At 42.5% G+C, this 11,130-nt stretch overlaps 1 protein-coding gene across 1 annotated transcript in view; it reads right to left on the reverse strand.

Moving 5' to 3' along the window:
• LOC122551092 (dynein heavy chain domain-containing protein 1-like) overlaps positions 1-10,897 on the reverse strand; it is a 221,247-nt gene extending 210,350 nt beyond the window's left edge. The window contains exons 1-4 of the mRNA XM_043692735.1: positions 10,752-10,897; positions 10,000-10,203; positions 9,332-9,442; positions 3,001-3,157 (exon numbers count right to left, since the gene is read on the reverse strand). Coding sequence (XP_043548670.1) covers positions 3,001-3,157; positions 9,332-9,442; positions 10,000-10,203; positions 10,752-10,897 — 618 coding nt within the window. The remainder of the gene's footprint in view (positions 1-3,000; positions 3,158-9,331; positions 9,443-9,999; positions 10,204-10,751) is intronic.
• Positions 10,898-11,130: the final 233 nt, after the last annotated feature.

The raw sequence follows: 11,130 nt of genomic DNA on the forward strand, positions 1-11,130 counted from the left end.
CTATCGGAAGGATGTGGAGGCACTGGAACGGGTGCAGAGGAGGTTTACCAGGATGTTGCCTGGTATGGAAGGGAGATCGTATGAGGAAAGACTGAGGCACTTGGGGCTGTTTTCATTAGAGAAAAGAAGGTTTAGGGGTGACTTGATTGAGGTGTACAAGATGATTAGGGGGTTAGATAGGGTTGACAGTGTGAACCTTTTCCCGCGTATGGAGTCGGGTATTACAAGAGGGCATAGCTATAAATTAAGGTGGGGGGGGTAGATATAGGACTGAAGTTATGGGTAGGTTCTTCACTCAGCGAGTCGTCAGTTCATGGAATGCCCTGCCAGTAGCAGTGGTGGACTCTCCCTCTTTATGGGCATTTAAGCGGGCATTGGATAGGTATATGGAGGATAGTGGGTTAGTATAGGTTAGGTGGGCTGGATCGGCGCAACATCGAGGGCCAAAGGGCCTGTACTGCGCTGTATTCTTCTATGTTCTATGTTCTAAGGTTGAGAGGTGACTTAATAGAGACATACAAGATAATCAGAGGGTTAGATAGGGTGGACAGGGAGAGCCTTTTTCCAAGTATGGGGATGGCAAACACGAGGGGACACAACTTTAAAGTGAGGGGAGATAGGTATAAGACAGATGTCAGAGGTAGTTTCTTTACTCAGAGAGTAGTAAGGGTATGGAATGCTTTGCCTGTATCGGTAGTAGATTCGCCAAGTTTAAGTGCATTTAAGTCATCATTGGACAGGCATATGGACGTACGTGGTATAGTGTAGGTGGGATGGGCTTCAGATTAGTATTGAGGGCCAAAGGGCCTGTACTGCGCTGTAATGTTCTATGTTCTAAGACTGGAGGAAAGCAAATGTTGTCCCCTTATTCAAGAAGGGGAGTGGAGACAACCCTAGTAATTATAGACCAGTGAGCCCTACTTTGGTTGTGGGAAAAGTGTTGAAAAGGTTATAAGAGATAAGATTTATAATCAGTAGGATAGGAATAAGTTGATTAGGGATAGTCAACATGGTTTTGTGAAGGGTAGGTCGTGCCTCACAAACCTTATTGAGTTCTTTGTGATCATGACAAACAGGTGGATAAGGGTAAAGCAGTTGATGTGGTGTATATGGATTTCAGTAAGGTGTTTGATAAGGTGCTGCACGGTAGGCTATTGCACAGTTTGGATCAGAAGTTGGCTAGCTGAAAGAAGACAGAGGGTGGTGATTGAAGGGAAATGTTCATCCTGGGGTTTAGTTCCTACTGGTGTACCACAAGGATCTGTTTTGGGATCACTGCTGTTTGTTAATTTTATAAATGATGTGGAAGAGGGCAAAGAAGGATGGGTTAGTAAATTTAGGGATGACACTAAGGTCAGTGGAGTTGTAGATAGTGCTGAAGGATGTTGCGGGTAACAGAGTGACATAGATAAGCTGCAGAGCTGGGCTGAGAAGTGGCAAATGGAGTTTAATGTGGAAAAGTGTGAGGTGATTCACTTTGGAAGGAGTAACATGAATGTAGAGTACTGGGTTAATGGTAAGATTCTTGGTGGTGTAGATGAGCAGAGAGATCTCGTTGTCCATGTACATAGATCCCTGAAAGCTGCCACCCAGGTTGGTACGGTTGTTAAGTATGTTAGTTTTTATTGGAGAGGGATTGAGTTTCAGAGCTATAAGGTCATGTTGCAACTGTACAAGACTCTCGTGCAGCCACACTTGGAGTATTGCGGACAGTTCTGGTCACTGCATTATAGGAAAGATGTGGATGCTTTGGAAAGGGTTAAGAGGAGATTTACTCGGATGTTGCCTGGTATTGAGGGAAGGTCTTATGAGGAAAGGCTAAGGGACTTGAGGCTGCTTTCATTAGAGCGAAGAAGGTTGAGAGGTGACTTAAGTGCAACAATAGTAGACTCGCCAACATTAAGGGTATTTAAATGGTCATTGGATAAACATATAGATGAAAATGGAATAGTGTAAGATTGATCGGCTTCAGATTGGTTCCATAGGTCAGCGCAACATCGAGGGCTGAAGGGCCTGTACTGTAATGTTCTATGTTCTATGAACCTGCCTCCCCTCCACTCTCAGACAGTACATTCCAGACCCTAACTTTGAATGAACCTGCCTCCCAGCACACTCTTGACATCTCAATCAAATTTTCTTTCAGCCTTCTCTCATAGACTCATAATGTCATAGAGATATACAGCATGGAAACAAACCCTTCAGTCCAACTCATTCATGTTGACCAGATATTCTGAATTAATCAAGTCTCATTTGCAAGCATTTGGTCCATATCCCTCGAAACCCTTCTTATTCCTGTATCGATCCAGATGCCTTTTAATTGTTGTAATTGTATCAGCCTCCACCACTTCCTCTGGCAGCTCATTCCATTCACGCATCACTCTCTGCATGAAAACTCTGGCCCTTAAATCCCTTTTAAATTTTTCCTCTCTCACTTTAAACCCTCAGAATATTGAAGAAGTATTCAGGTTTGCACTTGTAATGCCAAGGAATGCAAGGCTATAGGCCAAATCATGGGAGAGAATCATAGAATCTTGCAGTAGGTTAGTCTGATCTTAGAGTAGGATAAAAGGTCAGCACAACATCAAGGACTGAAGGGCCTGTGTTGTTCCATCTTTGAGTACAGAAGGAGGTCATTTGACAACTGGGACTGTACCACTCCCAAAAGAGCAACCCAGCTCGCTCCACTCTCCAGCCCCATTTCCACAGCCCTCTAACTTCATAATTTCCAGCCAAATGCTGGGAAATAGGATTAGGATAGTTTGGTGTTTGATTTTGACCAGCACAGCTTCAATGGGTCGATGGGCCTTTTTTCTATGTTGTAGATTTCTTTGACTCTGTGATGAGCCAAGAGAGCTCCTTCTGCAGTAAAATAATTTGATAATTTTGTGACAGAAGGACAAGTGCAGCAGATAAAAGGGAACCCCACTTCCTGCACATTTTCCTCCAAACTACCCGCTTTCTGGCTTGACATTGGTGCTGTGGGTGTGCATTGATGCATACCATCTGGAGAATAATGTTGCAGTAATTGAAGAATTTCTTCAGTGAGTTGCAGGCCTCAATGGTCCTGTGACTGTGGTGCTGCAGGAATTCATCCAGAGTGTAAGGTTCAGTCACATCTCGAGGAAGCCAGTGTACACGTCGCAGCTCTTGTATCAGCCTGGAAGCAAAAACAGAGTCTGTTACATGGCTTAACCATGCGATTTCCTGAAGGCACCGATTCCTCTTGGTGTGGGGCCAATCAATCTGCTAACCATACCCCAGGGCTAAGGTCTCCCAGCAGTAGGTGGACGTTTGGGGATTGGGGTCAGGTTCAGAGTTTAATATTTGAGGCTTTGGTGATGCGGAAGGAGATAAAGCATAACTAGGTCTGTGGCTAGGGCTTTAAATAAATAGTCATGGTGGGGATGGGAGTGGTGAGGGGTTTTCTGTTGCATGGAAGAAATCAAAGCTAAAGAAGAAGGTGGGAGTGCAGTTTAGTAATGAGTCTGATTGTTATAGAAAATACAAGGGACGGAACGTGTGAAACATTCAGAATAAAATTAATGAGTTAACAGTGCAAACAAAGACAAATGGGTGTGACTTGGTGGCAATTATTGAAAAGTGGTTTCAGGAAGATTAGGTTTGAGAATTGAATATCCAAGAATATTCAGCACTTCAGAAGGATAGACAGAAAGGAAAAGGAGGTGTTGTAAGTTTGTTCGTAAAGGAAGAGATCAGTGCAGTGTGAGAAATAACGTCAACACAGAGATCAAGATGTAGTATCAGTCAGGGAGAAATAAGGAGTGGCAAGAAGCCCCTGGTGGGGCACAGTGTAAACCAGGAAATACTGGGGCTTGTAAGAAAAATACAAGAACCCATCGGTGATTTTAAGATACATATAGACTGGATGAATCAAATTGGCAAGGGTAGCTTCAAGCGAGAGTTCTTTTAATGTATCAGAGATTGATCCTTGGAGCAATATGTTGGGGAACTGACCAGGAAGCAGGCTAATCTGGATCCAAGACCATAAAATCATAAGGAATAGGAACAGGAGGAGGCTGTTTGGCTCCACGAGTCTGCTCTGCCATTCAATAGCATTATGGCTGATCTGACATTCCTCACATTCACTTTCCTGCTCTTTCCCCATAACCATGTGATTTCCCCAATGCCCCAAGTGATCAAGAATCTACCTATCTATGCACAAGGATTTTGCCCCACAGCTCTCTGTGGCAAGGAATTCTAAAGATTCACAACCTCTGAGAAAAGAAATTCCTTGTCATTTCAGTCATAAATTGGCGAGCCCTTCTTCTGAGACTGTGCCCTCTGGTCCTAGACTCTCCCATCAGGGAAACATCCACTCAGCATTGACCTGGTCAAGCCCTTTAAAATTCACCGCTCATGCTTCTAAACTTCAGTGAGTAGAGTCCTGACCTGTTTAGTCTTTGCTCAAAAGACAAGCCCTCCAATGCAGAGATCCTTCTCTGAGCTGCCAGCAATGAAATGATATCTTTCCTTAAATAAGGGAACCAAAACTGCTCACAGTATTCCAGATGTTGTCTTCCCAATACCTTGCACAATTGCAGTAAAACTTCCCTACTCTCATATTCCAACCCCCTTGAAATAAGAGCCAACACTCCATTAATTTGGTATTGGGTAATGAGGTGGGATTAATTAATGTTCCCATAAACAATGACCTTCTCAGGAAAAGTGATCATAACATGCTAAAATTTCAAATTCAATTAGAGGATGGGAAACTGGAATCCCACATCAGTGTTTTCTGGAGTTAAACAAAGGTACTTACATCAGGCACATAACGATAGATCTGGCCCTTGTGGACAGCATGGGAGAGTAAAAGACAGGACAGTTGATGAGTAGTGGCAGATGTTTAAGAAGATATTCAATTGCTGCCAACTAAAATACATTCCAGAAAGGAATGCACGTGGGCGGCACGGTGGCACAGTGGTTAGCACTGCTGCCTCACAGCGCCTGAGACCCGAAGGGCCTGTTTCCACACTGTAAGTAATCTAATCTAATCTAATCTAATCTAAAGATTGTAAGAAAGGGAGAAAACGGCCATGGCTAAGCAAGGAAGTTAAAAAAAAATTAAAGCAGACTATATTACAAAGGCGAGTGGCAAGCAGGAAGATTGTGAAACTTCTAAAGATCAATAACGGGATACTAAAATATCATTAAAAGAACAAAGGTAAATTATAAAAACTATAGAAGCAGAAGCTTCTATAAAGATATAAAAGGGAAGAGAGTAGCTAAAGTGAGTGTTGCTCCCATGGAGGATCAGACTGGGGTGTTAATTGTGGGATACACAGAAAAGAAAGGTTCATTAAATTAATATTATACTTCAGTTTTCATAGTGAAGAACACTGGTACCGTTCCAATTGTAACAGGTAATGCAGAGGTTATATACGGTGCGGGGGAAGGGGGGCTAGAGAAAAAGTACTGAGGAAACTATTGGGACTGAAGGCAGACAAGTTTCAGTGCCTGATGGACTATATCCTAGAGTCTTAAAGGAAGTGGCAGAAAAGATAATGGATCCATTGCATATAATATCCCAAACTTCCCTGAATGGGGGAAAGGTTCCAGTGGATTGGAGAAATGCTAATGTAACACCCTTATTCAAAAAGGGAAGGAGGCAGAAAGTAGGAAACCACAGACCAGTTAGTTTAACACGTATCACTAGGAAATTGCTAGAATCCATTATTAAGGAAGTAAAAACAGGACATTTAGAAAATCAAAATGCAATCCATCAGAGTCAGCATGGTTTTATGAAGAATTAAATCATTCTTGACTGTTTGAAATGGTTCTTCACAGGAGTAACAAGCAATGTGGATAATGCAGATTCTGCAGTTGTAGTATATTGGAGCTTCAAGAAAGCATTTTATAAGGTGTTGCAAAAAAGGTTAATACACAAGGTAAGATTGAATGGGGTGCGGGGGAATTTATTGGATAGATAGAGAAGTGGCTAACCAACACAAAGCAAAGAATCAGGATAAATGGATCTTTTTCTAGTTGGCAGGAAATAATTAGTGGGTGCACAGGTTTCGATCCCCAAATCCTAACTATTTACAATCTATATTAATAACTTATATGCAGAGATAGGAGTTACTATCGCCAAATTTGCAGATGATGTTAACATACATGGGAAAGTTTGCTACAATGAGGAAAAAAGAAATTTAGAATTGGATATATGAGCCAAAAGATGGCACTTAATGTGGATAAGTCAAGGTTATTCATTTTGGTGAGAAGAATAGAAAGGCAACTTCTTATTTAAATGGACAGAAACCTCACAGTGCTTTAGTACAGGGGGATCTGGATATCCTTGTGCATGAATCGCAGAAAGTTAGTCTGCAGATACAGCAAGTAATAAGGAAGACAATTAGAATAATGGCATTTACTGTTAAAGGAATAGAGAATACAAGTAGGGAAGAGTTGCTGTAACTCTACAAGGCATTAGTGAGACCACATCTCAAGTATTATGTATAATATTGATCCTCTTACTTAGGAGGGATGTATTGAAGGCAGTTCAGAGGAGGTACAGTAGATTGTTTTTAGAGATGAGGGGTTTGCATATGAATAGAGGTTGAGTAGTTTAGACCTATTGTTTCTAGAGTTCAGAAGGATGCGAGGAGAACTAATTTAGGCATTTAAGATGTGAAAGGAGATTGACAAAGTAGATGTAGAAAGGATGTTTTCCCTTGAGGGGAAAGCTAGAGCAAGAGGTCATAATTTTAAGATAAGGGGCAGCTTAGTTAAAATAGAACTGAGGAGAAATTACTTCTCTCAAACGGTGGTGAATCTGTAGAATTTACGAGCTCAGAGTGTACTTTTCTCAAAGATTGTGAATCTGTGGAACTCCCACACACAGTGGTGGATGCTGGGACATTGAGTAAGAATAAGGAGGAGAAGACAGATGATTTTTAGTTAATAATGCATTGAAGGGTTATGCAGAGCAGGCAGGGGAAGTGGAGTTCAAGCTGAGATGAGATCAGGCATGTCACATAGCAGAGCAGGCTCTAGGGCAGAGCAGGCTCTAGGGCTGAATTTCCCACTACTGCTCCAAGTTTTTATCTTCTTATTCTGAAATATTGCCTTCTTATCAGAAACACTTACACAGGGGAAAGAACCTTTCTGCATCTACCTTGTCAAGTTTCCTAAGAATCTTGGCTGTTGCAATTAGGTCACTTCTCATTTTTCTATACTCTAATCAATACATGCCCAATCTCGTTAAGGAGGATCTCCTCAATTTATGACAGGGACCTATCTCTACACAGACTGTGTGGAGATCACTCTTACTGATGTCAAAAAATTAAGAAAGAGAAAGTAGCAAAAACGAGTGGTAGGCCAGAGGTTTTGGATTCTTTAGGAGCTAACAGCAGATGGCTAAACACATAACAACAAGGGAGATAATTGATTTTGAATGAAATTGGCAAGAAATATAAAAACAAACAGCAAGAGCTTCTATGTATACAAAAAGAAAGGGAGTAGCCAAAGTTATCATGGCCAATTTGGAAACTATGAATGGGAAGTCGATTCTTGGAACAGGAAATGGCAGATAATTTCAACCAAATTTTGCATTGGTCTTCATGGTGGAAGACACTATAAACATCCTAAATATGACAGATAAGCAAGGTGTAATGGAAGGAAAAATGTTTTATCACAAGGGACAAAGTATTTGACAAACTAACTGGATTAAATGTAGGCAAGTTGCAGGACCTGATGACCTTTATCCAAGGGTTTTAAAGGAAGTGGCTGTAGAGATAATACAGGCATTGGTCAATGCTTCCGAATTTTAGGAAGGTTCCAGTGGATTGGAAAACTGCTAATGTAATGCCCCTGTTCCAAATTGAGAGAGGCAGAAAGCTGGAACCTATTAGCTAGCTAGCTTAACATCTATCATTAGGAAAGGCTAGGGTCCATTATTAAGAAAGAAATAGCAGGACATTCAGAAAAGCCTAACAAAATCAAACAGAATTAACATGGTTTGGTGAAGAGAAATCATGTTTGACAAATTTACTAGAGTTCTTTGAGGATTTAACAAGCAGTGTTGATAAAGTGGGACTGATAGATATAGGCTAGAAGGCATTTGATAAGGTCTTTGTGTAAATAAAAGCTTTTTACACAATGTAGCAGCTCATGCTACTCGGTGTAATGTATTCACATGTATTGAGAACTGGAAAATATGAAGACTGAATATTGGGATGAGTGGCTCTTTTTCAGGTTAGAAAAGTATAACCAGTGTAGATCCACAAGGATCAGTCCTAGGATGCAATTAGTTACCACCTATACTCATGACCTGGTGAAGGAGTCAGAGTATAATATATCCAAAATTGCTGATAATATAAAAATGTTATGATGAGGACATAAGGAACCTGCAAGGGAATATAGAGAGGTTGATGGATTGGCAAAAGTGTAACTGCACTAACCATCTGAAGTACTTAGCATTTGCTGCAAAGATTGCTGTGAATGCTTCAGCCTGATCTTTTGCGCTGATGTGCTGGGCTCTTCCATCATTGAATTCCAGTGAATTTTTATATTGTTTAAGTCAACCCCTTGAGTGTTCTCTGCCATTCAATATGACCATGGCTAATCATTGCGCTCAATACCGTAATCTAAACCTCCCCGCACCCCCCATATCTCTCGAACCCACTTGCCAGAACAGCAATACCTACAAACCTTCTTGGTGGCCTGAACCAATTCCTATGGTTTTAAATTCACAGCCTCACTACCCTCTGGGTGAAGAATGTTCCTACTAACTATCCAACAGTGTGGCATTCCCTCAGTACTAACCTTCCGACAGTACGGCACTCAGTCAGTACTGAACCTTTGACAATGCAGCACTCCCTCAGCACTGACCCTCCGACAGTGTGGCACTCCCTCAGCCCTGACCCTCCGACAGTGTGGCACTCCCTCAGCACTGACCCTCCGACAGTGTGGCACTCCCTCAGCACTGACCTCCGACAGTGCGGCACTCCCTCAGCACTGACCTTCCAACAGTGCGGCACTCCCTCAGCACTGACCCTCCGACAGTGTGGCACTCCCTTAGTACTGACCATCTGAAGTACAGCACTCCCTCAGTACTGACCCTCTGACAGTGCAGCACTCCCTTGGTACTGACTCTGTGACATTTCGGTACTACTTCAGTACTGACCCTCTCTCAGTACAGCACTCTCTCAGCACTAACCCTCCAACAGTGTGGCACTCCCTCAGTGCTGACTCTCTGCCAGTGCGGTACTCCCTCAGTACGGCAGAGCAGATTTTGAGTGCAGTGCGCAAAGTGTGATTCAGGTTGAGGTGAGTGTTACAAATGAAGAATAGGTTTGAAATGCAGAGTGACAACCTGGAAATCTGTAGCAATGCTGCTCCGAAATGAGGGATGGCCGGGAGGAGGGTGTTCCACAGCAACTTCCGATGCCTCAGCATCCACAGGCGCCTCACCTCACGATACCAACTGCAACACAGAAACAAAAATGAGGCTTTCACACCAACCAGTTGTTACATACTCCTGAGCATCAGTTTGTGTTGAAATGCAGCAAATACAGCAGGCAATTTGTTCACAGCTTTACAAAGGGAAGTGTGATTACCACCAAATAATCTGTTTACATGATGATGATTTAGGAATAAATATTTCACAATGCAAAAGGGGGAGCTCCACTCCTCTTCATTAAAGTGGCCTTTAGATCTTTAACATTCACCTGACAGACAGAAAAGTGCTTTCATTGATTGTTTCATCCAAAGGCTGCACCTTCGACAGGGCAGCACACCTGCACCTCAACAATTGAATGTTCTTTTCTCACTATTGCCAAACACTCCCAGGACTGGCACAGCATGGGGTCAATTGCAGAATAAATCTCCCTCTACACTGTCCCCATCAAACACTCTCAGAACTGGGACAACATAGTGTTAGATACAGAGTAAAGTACCATTTGTCTGATAAATGAACAATGATTATTAGAACTCAATATGATGCCCTTTAAGAGTTGGGTAGTGCTGAGAGCAAGCACTTACCTGGTAAAGGTTTTCTGCAGGAGGTAGTTCCTGAAGAAATGGATGTGAGTCAGTGCACACCACAGCATCGCCTCTCGCTGCCAGTCTGCGAGGGACATTACCTCCGTCCCGAGTCCAGGAGAAATGGCCAAGACGCCAAATGTGGAGAATATGTAGTGCTCGGGATTCAGCTTGTGTTTGGGGACGACAATGAGATCATATGGCCTGTATCCAACACAATAAGCACCATGAGGAAACTGAGTGGACTCTGTGTACTTTGATCTATCACCGTATCAATGGCATCAGCAATCATTGAAGGCTCCTTCTCTGTCTTGTCCTCCTGGTTTCTCCATTCAGTTAAAGGGAGGACACAGACTCCAGATCCAGTGAGCGTGAGTGTGATTGCTTGCATCCCTTGTAAGTCACTCCACAACCCTGGATTCATTGCAACCCCAGCATCAAGGCACGAGCTAAGGGTTAGTCATAGAGCAATGAATGGAAAACAGGGGGGATGGGAATTCTTTGAGGTAATCGATTGAAGGAGGTCTTTGGTGGGAATGGGAGGGGTAACTGGATAATCAGGGCTTCATGAAAACTCTGGCAAAAACAGAATAATGTCGCAGCAACCTGAAAGGGCTGGTACAGGTTTAATGGCCTGAATGGTCTCATTATGTGTTGAAAGCCAGTATGAAAAGCAACAATGTAAAAACACAATTAAAATTCCAAATATTGTGAATCAACTATATCCGTGCAAACTCTTGGCCTGGAAGTACCTGTATTCCTGGTTCGGCCTGACATTCAGGTAATAAAATTTTGTTTTTCCCAAGAGGCTGTGCTTTGCCAGAAATTCCACAGCTGCTTCCCCAGTTTGGGGCTCGGATACAGGACTTTCATCTCTCACCGGCTCAGATAGATTCATCATCAATGTGGAGTCCTGTAAATCTCTGAAACATCACACAATGTGAATATACACACTCCCTGTGAATATGCACACTATCTATGAACATATACACTCCCTGTGAATATACACACTACCTATGAATATACACACTCCCTGTGAATATGCACACTATCTATGAACATATACACTCCCTGTGAATATACACACTACCTATGAATATACACACTCCCTACAAATAGGCACACTCCCCG

This window comes from Chiloscyllium plagiosum, chromosome 6 (genome assembly GCF_004010195.1).
Source record: "Chiloscyllium plagiosum isolate BGI_BamShark_2017 chromosome 6, ASM401019v2, whole genome shotgun sequence".
Classification (NCBI taxonomy): Eukaryota; Metazoa; Chordata; class Chondrichthyes; order Orectolobiformes; family Hemiscylliidae; genus Chiloscyllium; species Chiloscyllium plagiosum.